The following is a 17,931-nucleotide window of genomic DNA, read 5'->3' as shown; positions in this document are numbered from 1 at the left end:
AAGGACTATAACCTCACTGTGTGTATGTCAGTGCTCTAATGCAGTGGCGGTCCGTGCATTTCACGACTGGGCCTTCAGCGATGTCCTAGGCTACACGATGTTAAACTGAGTGAATCCACCTCCTAATGCCATCATTATGACGCCATGGCTCTCGAACCATTATATTTATACAGAAAGGCAGTATAAGTGAGCATTGCATCTCCTTAACATAGTCGAGTACAACAGACTTTATTAATATTTAAAATCAATACACCCGTATTAACAATACATTAAGAGTAGTAAACTCTCAGTTATATGATCGCTTGGATATTACTGTCACAACTTAAAAATAAAAGGCGATTTTCAGGGATTAGTCTACAAAGTTTTATTAAGTCCACCGAAAGTAGCCTATGTGAGCTTAAACAAGTTTGTCCACTAAACATCGCATTGTCCCACCTGCAAAGCAGTTTCATTAAACTTCCCATCCTCACGATATCCAGTTTTTCTTGAAAGTTCCGTCTTGAAAATGGCGTTGTAATTGTATCAAAAACTGGAATTATTAAGTTGGTGTAAACTAGTTTATTTGAGTTGGTTAATGTAATTATATTTAGTCTTACCAATTGAAACAACTAGCATAATAAGCATTGAAACCGATGTACGTAGTTTTCGCATTAGCCAGCTAAACAGAGCACTTAAGCACTGCACCGGTCTGCCTCAGTATCCAATCAAAGGACGTTTACGTGTCACGTTCAACGCGAGGAAAGAAATCTTCCGGGCCTTCTAGAAGGCCCAGTGTCGCCAACTCGAAATCTGATTGGTTGTCACAACTGTCTGTTTCAGTTCATTCAATTTAAATGAACTGAAACAGCCAGTTGTGAAAACCAATCAGATGTACCTTCAATGTGAATTCTGAAGGCCTCAGGGAAGAATTCTGTTCTCGTTTCTCGGAGCGTGGCAACACATAATAGCTGAAATATGATTGGATGAAAGCTCTAACATAAATTAACAACGCTGGAAGCTATGAAATGAAGATAATGGACTATGGGGAATAATTGAATACATATTTATGAAAAGAAAATATTAAAATGAAATGTATTTTATCACATTTATTTTCTGATGATGTTTAGGCCAGCAGAGAAGGCCTTGAAGGCCCTGACGGACCACCACTGCTCTAATGGTGCATCTCCCCTCTCTCTAAAACACTAGATAAGGGTTCTGTGAGGGACTGTTGGACTCCAAGCCAAGTTTCCTCATGGTGTCTCCCCAGGATCACGGTGCTAACTCATCAGCACCATCAAGTCCTGCTGCCTCCTGCGCACACATACTTGCCTGTATAAACCAACAACCCAAGGTTTCACACACTCCAGCCTACTGAGGATATGCTCACACATACACAGTTACACACACACACTTCAGCCAGCTGCGGATATGTTCACACATACAATCGCACAATAAAATTGACTCAAGGTGCTTGACAGAGCCCAGTGCCTGAACCCCCTTAGAGCAAGCACAATGGCCACAGGGGCAAGAAAAAACTCCCTGTTAATCACGAAGGAACCTCAAGCAGAACTGCGGCACACAAGGGGGGACCCATCTGCTTGAGGCTGGCCTGGTAGAATAAGCCGTTACCCAACTCTTAAGAGAGCACCTCCCTTCCTAACTTGCACTTCTTCTAGTACCTAACTTGCACTTACAGTAGTTACATTCCTGAAGTTTCTTATGTAAAATAGTATGTATTGTTACACTATGGGTGTATTGGTCTTTGCTTGATTGTTATCTCCCTTGTAAGTCGCTTTGGATAAAAGCTTCAGCTAAATGACTTAATATAAAGCCCCCAGCGGTGCCAACCATGCTGCTCAGGAAAGAAAGAAACCCTAAGAGAGAATTTAATTTTTGTCTGGATTGGAATTTAAATGGAATCTTGTCGTCCAAATGGTTTCCTTGCCTAAAGCAAGGTTGTTTTGTCTATTGTTAAAATTAGTTCCGTTCAAATAAACAGACCTTTCCTCTCTTAATGTTGTTTTTTTTAAGTGTTTAAAAGCACCTCACATTTGAAATGAAGTGTTGTGGAGGTGAAACTACATCTGCAGCATTCCATTGAACTCCTCCAAGACTAAGAAATGCATTCAATTTATTAATTCATTGCACAGAAGAATGTCACACATCATTCAAATAGACAAAGTACTGGTCATTACAACACGTGTCAACATAGGAGTTGTCCTGAACCTTTTAATTGGCATACATCTGTAACCCTCATGGAATTAGGGCTACTAATCCAAATGTAGTTCATATATTTTCCTATGGAGGGCGCTCTATGTGCTGGTTGACTAGAGCGGCATACTAGCAAACTTTCTCTTCTGACAAGGAAACTGTTCCTGAAACGTGCATCTGACCAAGCTCCCGAATTTGATGATAATTAATAAATGAAATACACACAAAAAGTCGGTAGTTTACCTCTAGCTTTATCCACAAGATAACAGTCTACCGTAAGCCCAACTTTGAGTGAGGAAAAAGAGTGATTTCGTCGAGTTTTCAGTTGAATTTGATCTCCGATTGGTTTTTTGAATGTCTAGAACAGATTGGAATTGGATCCCAGATGGCGAGCCCAGCCCAGTGAGACTGAGAGTAAGGCCCAATCTCAATACTTCCCCTTACCCCTTATCTTACCCCTTACCCTTGAAATTGCGCGTTCATGTGAGAGCTAGTGGTGTCTCAATACCCAACTTGATCAAGATTAAGGGGTAAGGTTAAGGGGTGTATGGCCCTCGTTTTTGAGATGATCGGAGGGCTACCTTAACTCCAAGGGCTATCCCAGAGCACACCGCGAAACCAGCTCGGGAATTTTCAAAAAAACATGGCTGCTTGAAGCGAGGAATATTTGACATGAATAAAGCTATCTACACAACTTTTTATATGTTTATAATGACTCGGTTTGATCTGAAATGTGCTACTCGAACGATGTATAGTATTTTAGGTCTTAACTGAAGCTTTCAAACGGTAGTTTTAGGATACATTTAGCGCGTATACCACCACTCCATTGGCTTATATGGTAGCTTGCCAGCTATCATGCTAAATACACTACATGTAAGTATTTTTGGCTTATAATTAATTTAAAAATGAAGACAGTCTTGTTTCGTGCTCTACACAGTTGTATACATATATATTTGCAACCATGTTCTTCATTAGACTTTTTTTTAAATCGCTAGTTTCATAGCTCATACAGTCACGCATGACGTACCCGAAACCTAGTGGCGTCTCATTTCATAGGGGAAAGATCTCAGCCCTTGGCCCTTACACTTGCAAGTGCTAGGGTTAAGACTAAGACAAGATTAAGCAAAAGGGGCAAGGAGAAGAATCGAGATTCGGCCTAATCGTGGAAGCGGTGTGGCCAACCGTACGATTGTCTCAGAGAACCCCAAGATTGTCCTTTCATTCATCGAACACCAGATAAGATCTCCACACTGTTGACTCAACACAGTAGTCATATTAACACACACGTTCAAGGAACTGAACTTTTGGAATCGATACACACACACACATTCAAGGAACTGAACTTTGGGAATCAATATTCCACATGGTACACATTGAATTCCAGTTTAATTTGTTTTATATTTTATTTGTTTGAAGAGCTCTTTCTTATCATTTCATTTTCTCTATTGCCATCTAATGCGGTGTATTTGCATTGCTGTTGGAGGCAATAAAACTGTCAATTGTTCAACCTACTAAGTCATTGCTTTGGGTTAGGCCATTTATGCATACTCCTCTCTCGAGCCTAGGTAGATAGTTAGTGCTGAAATTACTGGTCCAAGTCTAGAAGCGCTACACATCAATATAAAAATAAAACTGATTCAAATTAAGAAGGGTTCATTAGTTTTAGAAAGGAGGGGACTGAAACTGCTGGCGGTATTAGTGGTGAATATTTAATTTAAAACAAACTAGCTGTAGACTCATTGCAGTGCTATGAAACATCTTTAATTGCCATTCTACAGATGACTGCATCCAGTAGACTACCATTCGTCTCTTCCTCGGGAGACACCTTGTAAAGCTGAAATGACAAGAAACACACACATATTATCATCATCAGTTCACTCAATGCCACTCTATAATGCCAAAAGATTACGAGTAAATGGGAACAAACGCACAAACCTTTTTTATTTTAGTGGCGTCAGTTAGAGAGGAGATCATATCAGCTGGGATCTGCTGACCTTTGACTCTGCTTACGATACTACTAATATCAGCAGCCTCCTCTTTGGGGTAAACCAGGTCTAAATACAGCGCACCATCACCATCGGAGATCCCAAATCTCTTGAACGCTTCTGAAATCTACATGCATACAACGAGTGCACATAAATATTAGAAAAGTGTATACACACACACACCCACATATTAATACAGACGTGCATCATTTAGCTCTCAAGGTATGCAATAGACTCGTCGTTGTGGACTGGGGCAACCACAAGCTCCACAATCTGTTTTAAATCCAACAAGATCTGCTACATCATGCTCAGTAATCTGAGGCCCAATTAGAAATGGGAGCAATCTCAGCCAGCTCCGATTCTTATGGGCATTACCGCCTAATGTTTTCCTGCTTGATAGATTTTGTGGCACAACATGAGGTTTATAGGTTTGGTCTGTCCAATTGTATGAGAAATGTTGAATTGAATTGTTGATATCGTCTAAGCTGATATACTTCTTTGATATTAGTAATGTGAGAACTTGCTATTTCAACTGCAGTCTTGCCACACCGTGTTGTCGGAGACTCATGTCAGCTCCAGATGGTCGGAGGACCATGCACTTACGCTGTGGTGGGCCCCCAGTTTCATGTGTGGGCACCCCCACATAACTTATTAATGGTTCGTACTTGCCTGGCATATGATAGCCAAGCTAATGCTAACATTAACTTTTGTTTTTCTTTAAAACATGATTTGCTGAATGATGTCTGGTTTATCTTGTAGTAAAATGTTTACAATACAGAAATCAAACAATTATACGACGATGACTTGAGAGAAAGAAGGAAAGGAAAAGGCGAGTGAAAGTAGGCTATACCCCTGACGGGAAATTGACAAAAAGTTAATCTGAACACATGTTGCAAGGTTATCAGCTTAAGGTGAAGTGAAAAGCGAATGTATTTGACGGGATGTATATTATTTAAATGTTGCCACTACATGTATTGTGGACTTTGTTTTATTGATTATGTCCCTGCATTTACAGTCTGAATTACTTCTAAACATTTTAAAGCATCTTTACGGTATGTCTACATTTTGAAAATGTGCTTTATGTATAATTATACTCGTGTTCTTGTACCTTTTTTTTTCTTGAGAAATGGCATACAAGATGTATTGTGATTATGAAGTTATATTCCAAATACCTTTGTAAATAAATAACACCGCATGTTAAGATAATTTGTCATGACATGTCATGAACAAAGAGGTGTTTGACTTAAATGTGATCGCTTCATATTGCTTACCTTGCCATATTGCAGCCGGACTTCAAGGTAAGTAAACAGTCATATGTGGAAGCACGTGTCAGTTAAAACCTAATGTCATTATCCTATGACATAGGCTATTTACTGTCATTACAATGGTTATGCATTGGCATTGGCATTGTGTAAGGTAAATTAACAGGCGTTGGAATGTAGGACGCTAATAGCTCTTGTAGACAAAGGCTATGGAAGAAAAATGTTATCAATCCCCAAATAAAATGTCTGTAGAAGCTCAAAAGCACGGTATCCTTTAGGCTACTAAAAACCAAATGGGGACGACTAAACAAGATGTGAACGCACCACGATCGTTTTGGTGAAGTTATTACTCCCTGGATTTCTTTGTAGGTTGTTAACTTATGTAAATGCACTTTGAATTGATTGAGATGATGTATTGATTTAACCTTGTGTTGTAGCTGTAGTTTGCAATGTACAAATTAATTCCATTAGAGTACTTGACATCTGACATTTAAATTTGTATATCTTCATCGAATCGAACCTAAGGAATTGTTTTCGCTTTCTGGGCGAAAGCCCTAAGTTAAAGTAGGCTAACTCTCCATAGTAACTCATGTCATCATGTCGGTGGAAATATATTTTGTAGTAGGACTTAGGCTACCTATGTGACTGCTGCAGTATACAAAAAAAATACGCTGACATTATGTATACATTGTTAAGTTATTTTAATAACATTGAGAAAGTTGTGGACTGTTTTGCATGAAAGTAAATATAAGGGAGGCAAAGACTTTCTGCCTTAAGTCCCATATGTGTAACGACACAGAAGGAGGCTATTATTGGTCTACATTGTAATTATGGGGAACATATTAATTCGGTTCAGAATGCCCACGGCAGCTCTTTGACTGGAGTTTGCGTATGTGTTGTCATTACGTCACAAAGACTGATTGCCGTGTCATACATTTGCCGCGAGTTTAAACGGGTCTGGAATTTGACCTCGATTCATAATTGGATTTGTAATTGAGGTGACCACTACAGTGAATAAAGATGTTTTGCTGTCCCTGTATTCCTCGGAGAAAGGTAAAAAAAAAAAAAACAGCAACAGTAAAAATAGGCTAATAATAGTAGTAATAATAATGATGACCTTTGTATTAAATGATTGTTTTTTTAAATATATTAAGTTAAGTAATGCTGATATGTCCATCCTTTGTAACCAGAGGAAGAAAGTCCAGGAAGTGCCATTCTTGGAGAGGTAAACTATTGTGTGTGTGTGTGTGTGTGTGTTTATGTATTGGTGAAGTGGTTGTTAATGGTACTATGTAAAACAAAACTAATAACATGAATAATATTATGAATAACAATGTATTGAGGTTAACCAAAGGTCTTGTCAGTCCTCTCATCTCTCTAATTTCTTACACAGGAAGCCTCTTCGCTGGCTGAGGAGACTATTTCGAAAAAAGAAGATTGGGGATGCTGGTATACCTGCGATGTAAGAATACCCCAGTGCAAGTGATCCTGATTCTGTGGGATTCTGAGCGTGTGTGTGTATGCATGTTACTGTCTGTGTGTGTGCTGACTAAAGTTCTCATGTCTTTCTTTATTCTGGACAGCCAGGAGCCAAGCCCTGTGTCAGGGAACGTCCCTCAGGTAACCATGGCAACATAGATGGACTTCCCTCCTATTACACCTGCATCTGCAGGAGCAATCTTCACTTTAGTTACAGTCATCTTATTGCATTTAAATAGCAGTTTATAATCAAAGTTTGGCTCAACTATTATATGGGACACATACGACTGTTTTACTGTTAGATAATTAAACTTACATGGAATTGTTTGTGGAATGTAAACACTTAAAGATTAAAAGCCAAAATCAACAAGGAGTGTTTTTCCATTTCACCAGATCTCCAGCACAGTAAAGGAAGTTCCCTGTCTGGACACCCCAGGCCCTCTAGTCACCCTAGCTACCCTTAAGTCCTCCACACTGGTCACCCCAGCCTCCCCAGGAACCTCATCTCCTGGGGCACCTCAAAGAGAGAAGGTGGCCAGACCGGATACCCCAAAAGGCTGTGACCCCCTGGACCAGTGAGTGCTGATTCAGAACACGACACACATATGTGCCCTCACTAACTTCACTAATGCTTTCTCACCACTCCATACTGCTGTTCCTCATGTTGTCATAGCCACTGTGTCACACGACAGATACACACAGAAACATCATATAGATTCACTATAAGGTCCAGCTGCAGTCTTTGTTCCCATATCACACCTTTATGAGCTTATATACACTCGTAGATGTCATATAGAAACACAGTTAGATCCAGCTGCAGCCCTACAGACCAGCACAACCCCAGGCTGCATCCAGTCCCACATTCTTTTAGCCTCAACTTGAGTGCTGGGTTTACTAACACTCACCTCCAAACTGTGTTTGTACAGGTTAATGGTCCAACTCGTGGGGGAGAGCCAGTCCCCATCAAGTTGCGGTAAAATGAGGGCCCAGACACCCCCTGTGGCCCTCCTCATTGCCCCGGAGGCCCCAGAGAGTAGGGCCAGGACCCCCCCTTTGGCCCTCACCATTGCCCCAGAGGCCCCAGAGAGAGAGCCGCATGTTCTCCCGGTCCAGCAGCTGATGTGCAGGGGGTAAGTCACCCAGATCACCATCCTCTCACTTTAAACTACCTAGAGGAGTGATGTGTGTGTTCACATTAAGTATGTCTGTCCAGCATATATATTGAACATATATTGAAGTCCAGCAAAGGTTACATTTGATGTGTATTCACTTAGGCAGTGTTTATGTGCATACATGATGGTTGCTTGAGTAGCTCTTGGCAGTTTGTGTTTGACTTTCTGGTTTATTTTCCTCAGGCTGCCTAACCTCGGACAGACCTGCTATATCAACTCCACCCTGCAGTGTCTGTTCGCTCTGCAGCCCCTCTGCAACCAGCTGCTCCTGCAGGAGGAGACATGGAGAGAGGAGCCCTCAGCACTGCTCCTCAGGTAAGTACACACACACACAAACACACTCACTGACACGCTCACATACACACGCACACATACGCACACACATACATGCTCACTCACACACTAACACACACCCATGCACACAAATGCATATTTACACACAGACATCAACAATCCCATGAACAATAACATAAACACTCCCTTCACCCCCCTCCCTCTCTCCATAGCTCCTTTGTGGGTCTCTGGTGCCTGAGAGAATCCAAGGACAGGGAGCTGAAAGCGGCAGTGCTGATGGAGCTGAAGGACTGCATCGCCCTGCGCAACTATGAATTTGAGGGGAATTCACAGAACGTGAGAAAACGCACACATTAAATCAGATACTATAAACGTAATCAATTCTCATGTATACTGCTTTTGATGGCATTGTAAGCCATATCATTACAAGGCTCAAAGTTGTAAAATATGCGTGTGGATGTGCATTTCTGTTCATGTTGACATGTTTTTATGTCTGTATGCATCTGTGTGTTTGTCATATATGTGTGTGTGTGTGTGTTCAGGACGCCCATGAGTTCCTCTCGGAGTGTCTTCTGGGCTTCAAGAACATTGGGCACACCCTCCAGATGGGGGATGCGTCCTATCAGTGCCCAGTGGACACTCTGCTCTCCTTCCAGCTCCAGCACATAAGATCTTGCAGGAGGTCAGTCACGCTGATATAAGGACAGATCTACAGACTTTATTTCTGTGTGTGAAGCATTGATCTGTAGCCCTCATGTGTGAAATGTGTGTTTTTTTTTTGTTGAGCAGCTGTGGAGTTGAGAGCAGGAGGGAGGAGATCTCCACCTACCTCTCCCTCCAAATGGTTGCGCATGGCACAGTCCAAAACAGCCTGGAGCTCTACTTCAATGTAGGTTACTAACAGTCAATCTCAATCTCTATACACACAATATAGTCAGAGCACACACACACACTCTCACTCACTCACTCACTCACTCACTCACTCACTCACTCACTCATACACACACACACACACACAAACTGGTTTGTCACATGTGTTTGTGCTCACAGGAAACAGAAGTTGAGTACAGGTGTGAGCGGTGTGGGGGTCAGGTGTCGAGCCTGAGGTGTAGTTTCTACACACTACCTCAGTAAGTTTGCCTGCCTCCACTGACTGCCACTTAAGCACCAACACACGAGCAACACACGAGACACAGGAGACACAAGAGAAACATGAGAAACACACAAGACACACGAGAAACTCACAAGACACACGAGAAACTCACGAGACACAAGAGAAACACACAAGACACACGAGAGACACACAAGACACACGAGAGACACAAAAGACACACGAGTCACACGAGAAACACACGAGACACAAGAGAAACACACAAGACACACGAGAGACACACAAGACACACGAGAGACACACAAGACACACGAGAGACACAAAAGACACACGAGTCACACGAGAAACACACGAGACACAAGAGAAACACACAAGACACAAGACAAACAAATGAGACACGTGTAAACACCATTGCCACCAATGTGACAGAGTTACTCCTCTACTCCTCCTGTTTAACAGAGTAACCTACAGCAGCCAGTCATTCATTCCACTGGCATTGGTCCTGATGGAGAGATCTCTCCTATGGACCAGATTATAATTATTCTCTTTCTCTCTAGGGTTCTCATTTTACACCTGAAGAGGTTTTGCCCCTTCACCCTCACCAAAAGCATGGCATCGCTTCAGCTGGAGGCAGAGCTCCAGATCAAACAAAGGTGGTGATACACTTAAACACACACATACATACAAACATGTGCACACATCCACACACACTCACAAACAATCAAACACACACACACACACACACACACACACTAATAATGTATTTTCAGGACTGAGGACATTGCAGAAAGGTGTGGCGGGTCGCCTCAGGTTTCGGCCCCCAGTGCAGGATCAAGCTGCTGCCCTGCAGCCCCCTCTGTTCTAGAGGGGGTGTCTTCCTCTGAAGGCAAGTCTCCTCTCTGCTCACAGTGGACGCTGTGTCACACGCGTCGAACCAATGAACCTGCTTGTGTCCCTGTGCCTCAACTCACAGAACCATTGCTAACAACAAAACCAAGGTTTTGGGTCTGATTCCTACAGAACATGCTGATGAATGCTGATTAGGGGAATAAGAAATCACAATATTATGGTTTATGATAGTGTATCGATTCTCAAAAACACTATCCTCTTTGCATGTAAACTATTAATTTAAAATCGATAGTCAGAGGCGACTGAGTTGATACTGAGCAGAAGATACTCATCATTCCCTCCTTCCTTCCTTTTACCCAGCATCCTCCATCACTCAGGAGCTAGAGGCAGGGACAGAGAGAGAGAAGGTGGTGAGACACACAGGGAGACACTTAGGCTGAGATCTTAGTTTGGCTCAAGTTGAAGTCATTTATGTAAAAAAGGTTACATGCGTTATTGAGGGTAGTGAAATGAGTAATGTGTTCATGTGTGTTGTACTATGAGTGTTCCACTATGATGGTGCTGAACGGGTGTAATGTAAGTATGGTAATGTGTGTGTTTCGTATAGTGATAGTGTGTAAACAACATGAGCCCCATGATGTATAAATGACACTGGTGTTTCTTCTGTCAGGAGGGAGGCAGCTCTACCTACTCCCTAATGAGCGTGCTAAGCCACATTGGGCCCGATACGGACTGCGGTAAGACACACACACACAGGCAAATAAGACCCATATTTTTGTATGAGTGTGGACATCACAGAAACACATAAATCTATAAAGAGCACACACAGGTCAATATTGGAGATGTGTGAGTGTGTTTGGTTTGTGATCTGTGGTTGACTGACACCTCCAGGTCATTACACAAGTGACTGTGCCGAGGAAGGGGGACTCTGGCTCTCTCTAAATGATGAGGAAGTCTCCGCCACTACTAAGGAGGCTGTACTCAGAGAGAGAGCTAGCACTGCCTACATGCTTTTTTACACCAGAAAGGTACACACACACACAGAAACGCAAAGAGACAGACAGCACAGCATACACCCTCTTCTACATCAGTAATGTACAGAATGCAAACACAGACATGCATGCAAACACACACACACACTTCATCATCCGGTCTCACCTTCTGCTCTCCGTGTTTCTGGCCCCTCAGTGAAATACCACTTCCTGGTCATCAAGGCTCAGCACCAGATGCAGGCAGGACTCTCCAGAGGCTTTGCATGTGAAGTAAGTTGACATAATTACCCGTCTAAATGTTTCTATACATAATTGAAGATGTATCAATTGCTTTTCAGAGGGGAGGAAAAAACAGCCACCCAGTTGTTAGGTAGACCCAGTTTGTAGTATAAATCCTTGATGGTCAGATTAGGAGCCCCAGTCTCCTGTCCAAACTCACCAGACATAGATCACGTGCAGACAGACCCATAGCAGTGGCATCTGCTTTAAAGTCCGTCTTACCTAGAAAAAAGGACTATAACCTCACTGTGTGTATGTCAGTGCTCTAATGGTGCATCTCCCCTCTCTTTAAAACACTAGATAAGGGTTCTGTGAGGGACTGTTGGACTCCAAGCCAAGTTTCCTCGTCGTGTCTCCCCAGGATCACGGTGCTAAAACAGATCAGCACCATCAATTCCTGCTGCCTCCTGCGCAAACATACTTGGCTGTAAACCAACAACCCAAGGTTTCAAGAGAGCATTTCATTTTTGTTTGGATTGGAATTTAAATGGAATCTTGTCTTCCAAATGGTTTCCTTGCCTAAAGCAAGGTTGTTTTGTCTATGGTTAAAATTACTTCTGTTCAAATAAACAGACTCTTCAGACCTTTCCTCTTAATGCTTTTTTTTTAAGTGTTTAAAAGCACCTCGTATTTAAAATGAAGTGTTTTGGAGGTGAAACTACATCTGCAGCATTCCATTTAACTCCTCCAAGACTTAGAAATGCATCCATGTATTCATTCATTGCACAGGAGAGACAGGACAAGTCCCAAATGTCACACATCATTCAAATAGACAAAGTACTGGTCATTACAACATGTGTCAACACAAGAGTTGTCCTGAACCTTTTAATTGGCATACATCAATATAAAAATAAAACTGATTCAAATTAAGAAGGGTTCATTAGTTTTAGAAAGGAGGGGACTGAAACTGCTGGCGGTATTAATGGTGAATATTTCATTTAAAACAAACTAGCTGTAGACTCATTGCAGTGCTATGAAACATCTTTAATTGCCATTCTGCAGATGACTGCATCCAGTAGACTACCATTTGTCTCTTCCTGGGGCGACACCTTGTAAAGCTGAAATGACAAGAAACACACACAGATTATCATCATCAGTTCACTCAACGCCACTCTAAAATGCCAAAAGATTACGAGTAAATGGGAACAAACAAACAAACCTTTTTTATTTTAGCAGCGTCAGTTAGAGTGGAGATCATATCAGCTGGGATCTGCTGACCTTTGACTCTGCTAACGATACTACTAATATCAGCAGCCTCCTCTTTGGGGTAAACCAGGACTACATACACCGCACCATCACCATCGGAAATCCCAAATCTCTTGAACGCTTCTGAAATCTACATGCATACAAGGAGTGCACATAAATATTAGAAAAGTGTAAACACACACCCACATATTTATACATGCATGCATCAAACACAACACAACCTTACAAACAAAAACAATACTATTTGAAAGATACATTTGTTGAAGTAACCAGCCATGCCTAACAAGAATTATTATCTTCACTTGCTCACATTGTTGGTGGGGGAGAGGTTGAAGATGATTTCTGAGAACAGGCTCCTCGTTTTCATCTTCCCAGTCTTCTGTAAATGAATTGCTTTGTTGGATGCCACTAAAATTTGAAAAGGATCCACAATCTGTCGAAAGGGAATAGAACAACACGGGTTAAGGAACCGAGATAACTAGCTAGGGGTTGAAAACATGTTATCGTAACTATACATATTTGTGTAATCCCGTTTTGGGATAGATTCCAAACATTTGATGTGGAAGCATGAACACAAGCCAACGTTAAGATTGTTCTGTCCTGTTTTTCTTACCATTGAAGGATTTATCAAGGCACCCTGTACGAGGCCCTCCATGGCATTTTTTCTCAACTCTGCAGCGTTTTGAACATCTTTAAAAAGAAGTTGCGTGACACTGTAATCAGGATAAAGCTCCAGCGTGGAGGTTAACTGCATGGCTGCGTATACCAAACACGGGGCCACAACTTTCAGTTACGCTCGAAACAGGAACTGTAGAACACGGAATGATAATACAGTTGCACATATTTTATTTTCCATATGAGATTATCGAAGATAGCGTATACGTTTCGTGAAAACTGTTTCACTGTTGGTATAAAGAGCTTGTATCGAAATATATTTAAATTTTAAAGATTTCTTTCTTTCAGTAAGTAGAAAAACTGTGAAGTCAGCAGGAACGGTTAGAAGATAATCAACGTGTACCACACGGACTACTTATCTCTGATGTACCTACTAGCTGTCAGTGGCACAGTAGGGCTAACTGCTGCTGGTATCACCCACTATTATTTGCAACTAAATGCGATAGTTTTATGATAGACGATGCAATATTACGTGAATGGACTGCTTTGTTAATGCCTAACCACCTAGTTTTTTTTTTTTTTACTTCATAACTGGGTTGTGTCATCTTTTCGAACATAAATGGAGCTATTTGAAGGCTACATCTTCACCGCGCTCTGCAGCACCAACTTTTTGATATCATGTCTCTTGTTTTCCAAAATAACGAGGGAACAAAGGGAGCCATACATGGACGAAATATTCCATGTTCCCCAAGCTCAGAAATACTGTGAAGGGAAGTTTTATGAGGTAAGTTGTGTTTGTTCATTGCATCCAGGTTAAATCGCACCAATCAGCTGTTGTCAGTGTGTCGACTACATTAGAGCAACTGCTGTTGTTGCACATTAATGCGTTGGTAAACTGTAACAATTGTTTTGAATTCATTTAAATAACGTTTTAGCTAAAATGTATTAGCAATTCGAAAGCAAATGTGCCGTATCCTACTCTCCAGTGGGACCCTATGATCACTACACTTCCTGGCCTGTACCTGGCTTCGGTGGGGTTGATCCAACCGGTGGTTTGGCTGGCTAACCTAACTGGGAAGGTGGTGTGCTCCTCGGCGATGCTGCGCTTTATCAACACGCTCTTCAACTGCGGAAACCTTTACCTGCTCTATCTCATAGTCTGCAAAATCCACCTGAAAGACAAGGTACCTGTCAACTTTCTGTGCGCTCGACGGTTTGTTGACCTGTGGGTGTTTTGTTTCTGTTTTTATTTGATTCTATATTTGATTGTGATTGCCTACTTTGGTTGTATAGCACTTTGGTCAACGTGAGTTGTTTTTTAAATGTGCTTTATCAATACATTTGACTTGACTTGACCTTTCAGTGATTTTTAACGTTTTCATGCTTCAGGGAGAGTTTGTACGCCTCTACTCACACATCTGTCGTTTGTGTTCCAGTCCAAAACAGCTTGGCAGCGAGTCCTAACGGCGCTGTCCCTCTCCAGCTTCCCGGTCCTCTACTTCTTTAGCTTCCTGTATTACACGGACGCGGGCTCCACCTTCTTCACGCTCTTCGCCTACCTGATGACGCTCTACAGCTCTCATAAAGCGGCGGCCATGCTGGGCGTGTGCGCCATCCTGTTCCGCCAGACCAACCTGGTGTGGGTGGGCTTCTGTGCCGGCACCGTGGTGGCTCAGAAGATGGACGAGGTATGGGCGACCGAACAGACCAAGAAACGTGACCAGCGTTCGCCCACCGCATGCCACGTGCCCCTCAGCATTGCTGGCACCAAGCGGCTGGCACGCTTCCTGTGGGAGTTCGCCACGTCAACAACCAATGTGAAGGCGGTTGCCGCAGTGACGTGGCCGTACCTTATGGTGGCTGGCGGATTTGCAGGCTTTGTGGTGTGGAATCGTGGGATTGTGGTTGGGGATCGGAGCAGCCACGAGGCCTGTCTGAACTTCCCCCAGCTTTTCTACTTCCTGTCATTCACGCTGCTCTTTTCGCTGCCACTGACTCTGTGCCACAAGAGGGCGCTCCGCTTCCTCCAGTCCCTGCGCAGACAACCTCTGCTCTACCTTGCTCTGACTGCCCTCACCCTACTCCTTGTCTGGAGGTTCACACATGTACACAAGTACCTGCTGGCCGACAACCGGCACTTCCCCTTTTACGTGTGGCAGCGGGTCTACCAGCGGCACGAGCTGGTTCGCTTCCTATTGGTGCCCGGGTACATATTCGCAGCATGGACGTTCCTAGACACGCTTCTCCGGGGCCGCTCGCTTTTCTGGGTACTGGCATTCTGCGTGTGCCTGGTGGCCTCCACAGTTCCACAGAAGCTTCTGGAGTTCCGCTACTTCATCATGCCGTACCTGCTTTACCGGGTGCACCTGCCGCTGGCTCCGGTGCCAAGGCTGCTAATGGAGGCTGGACTGTACACTGCCGTTAACGCTGCCACGATTTACGTCTTTCTGCACAGAAGCTTCCAGTGGCCAGAGAGCACGGACGTACAGAGATTCATGTGGTAGAGGTCATTGAGGTCACTAAGAGATGTCACAGCCCAATGGACAAAACACCACTGAGGATACTCTCGGATACTTACGGTTTTTAACAGGACAGGATCCAATGCAGAAAACAACACTGATCTGATGAAGTTTGTTTTTTATGTGTGTGGGGTGCTTGGTGGAAAAAGCGGAAAATGGAAGCATTATTTTAGGAACATCATATTATTTCCACCAAGTCCTTGGTTGCATTGACCAAAAGCAGGAATGCCAGCCATCAGGGTAGAAATTACAATTATTTATATTAATATCTAATATCTATCAACAATGCTGACAAAATACAAATCTATTTTTGACATATTTCTATTGGTAGAATTTTTTGTATTGAGATTAGTTATTTAGGATTAGTTATTTTGGAGGTCTCATCCCATTACTGTTGAATTTTAGTTTTCGAGTCCAGGTGTGAATTCTCCCTGTGTTAGTCTTAAAGGCCCATAGCATATGCAAGCTTGTTTACTTCTGCAAAATGTGTTTGCCTTTTTTATGAGAGGGAATGAATAATCCAATTTGTGTGCAACTACGCCTTTTTTATGCCCTCAAAATATTATGTTGTGTCCTCAGTCATTCATCATGTCATAAGGGCCCTGGTAGTTCCACACCCTGTGTAAGACATAGGCTATCACCTTTTTTTTGTAACCTGTTGATGTTATTATTCTTTCAGTCTATTTCTCATGCACCCTTCTGTAGTGATCAATCCATCACCCTGTGTTGATGTTGTTTTTTTAATGTTTTTTTAGTCTTTGGGATCAAGTGGTGAATGCTTTATAGATGCAGATAATAAATAAACGGATGATGATGGTGGTGATTATGTTCTTTGATTACTGAATGATGCCTTACCTACTTATTCCTTCATGAGGAAACAATCAGTAAAGACTTTTGAGCTCCATCATGTCCACTAGATGGCAGTCTAACCTTTTGCCTTTGTTACAGAGAGAAACACTTTGGTTTAGTGGCTGTTGTATGTTTCCCCCACTTGTGGAACATCACTGAATGGACACAGTTGTTTTAGACAGATGTTATAACAGTGTCTTAACACATGGTGAAGAGTGTCTTATTACTTGAAGTGGCAAAATAGCAGAGTAGAATACTCTTGCCTGATATTCCTTTCACTTCGAGAAACAATTCTACAAAATATAGTTTTGTATATGAAAAAACACCTTTTTTAAGGAATAAGAACTGCACACACCGGGCTTTTCAATCTTTATCTATTAACATGCAGAAGGGTTTAGAAATGCTGCAGGCTATCGGGTTATGATTGACATCATATATCAATTCCTTGGAGAGGCTTGGTTTTCTTGTTGTTGAACTCTCAACTTCTTACCATTATATACTGCTGCCTTTTCTTTTGGCAGTCATATGGCTGCTGATCAAAATAGCCCAGTCATTTCCCCAGTGAGCACTTGAAATTGTGCTGTGTAAGCACATACTATCCTGGTCTCTGGGTGTTAAGTTTTTTCGTGATACTATATCCGAGCACCCAGCAACATGGACTCTGGCTATGAACTGATATAGAATCAATACTAGGGATGAAGAAAACAAATTCATGATTGAAGACTTCTGAGGACTGTTGTATGAAAGAACCCTTTTCTGTGTGTGTGAGAAATACACAGAAATATGCAGACATAAGAACTCTAATGAAGTTGATGTGTTGTGTGGGAAGTTGTTTGTTTAGGTTGTGTTGTGTGTGAAGATGTTTGTGTAGGTTGTGTTGTGTGTGAAGATGTTTGTGTTGTGTGTGAATATTTGTGTTGTGTATGAAGATGTTTGTGTTGCGTGTGAAGTTGTTTGTGATGTGTTTGAAGATGTTTGTGTATTATTTTTTGAGTGTGAAGTTATTTGTGTTGTGTGTGAAGTTGTTTGTGTTGTGTGAATATGTTTGTGTTGTGTGTGAAGATGTTTGCGTTGTGTGTGAAGATTTTTGTGTTGTGTGAAGATGTTTGTGTAGTTTGTATTGTGTTGC

At 42.2% G+C, this 17,931-nt stretch overlaps 2 protein-coding genes across 2 annotated transcripts; one reads left to right on the top strand and one right to left on the bottom strand.

The window, feature by feature from the left end:
• Window positions 1–12,430: 12,430 nt before the first annotated feature.
• tprkb (Tp53rk binding protein) lies at window positions 12,431–13,609 on the bottom strand. The gene is made up of 4 exons (XM_080851803.1): window positions 13,433–13,609; window positions 13,130–13,252; window positions 12,773–12,949; window positions 12,431–12,671 (listed from the first exon to the last, which is right to left on the bottom strand). Exons 1-4 carry the CDS (start codon window positions 13,571–13,573, stop codon window positions 12,585–12,587), a joined length of 528 nt encoding a protein of 175 aa, XP_080707929.1. The 5' UTR covers window positions 13,574–13,609; the 3' UTR covers window positions 12,431–12,584.
• A 444-nt stretch (window positions 13,610–14,053) lies between these two features.
• alg10 (ALG10 alpha-1,2-mannosyltransferase) lies at window positions 14,054–15,938 on the top strand (the record flags this gene model as incomplete). The annotated part of the gene is made up of 3 exons (XM_080851097.1): window positions 14,054–14,218; window positions 14,421–14,618; window positions 14,871–15,938. The coding sequence occupies 3 exons, from the start codon at window positions 14,054–14,056 to the stop codon at window positions 15,936–15,938; spliced, it is 1,431 nt and encodes a 476-aa protein (XP_080707223.1).
• Between the last annotated feature and the right edge of the window lie 1,993 nt (window positions 15,939–17,931).

Source organism: Sprattus sprattus (genome assembly GCF_963457725.1).
Source record: "Sprattus sprattus genome assembly, chromosome: 14".
Taxonomy (NCBI): domain Eukaryota; kingdom Metazoa; phylum Chordata; class Actinopteri; order Clupeiformes; family Clupeidae; genus Sprattus; species Sprattus sprattus.
The sequence above is the reverse complement of the archived record's forward strand: the minus strand, read 5'-3'. Positions and strand labels throughout refer to the sequence as shown.

Coding starts and splice junctions, on each gene's coding strand:
- tprkb (XM_080851803.1), bottom strand. CDS start 13,573: ATGCAGTTAACCTCCACGCTGGAGCTTTATCCTGATTACAGTGTCACG. Junction 13,253..13,432: donor CCTTGATAAATCCTTCAATG/GTAAGAAAAACA, acceptor CCCTTTCGACAG/ATTGTGGATCCTTTTCAAAT. Junction 12,950..13,129: donor ACCTCTCCCCCACCAACAAT/GTGAGCAAGTGA, acceptor GTATGCATGTAG/ATTTCAGAAGCGTTCAAGAG.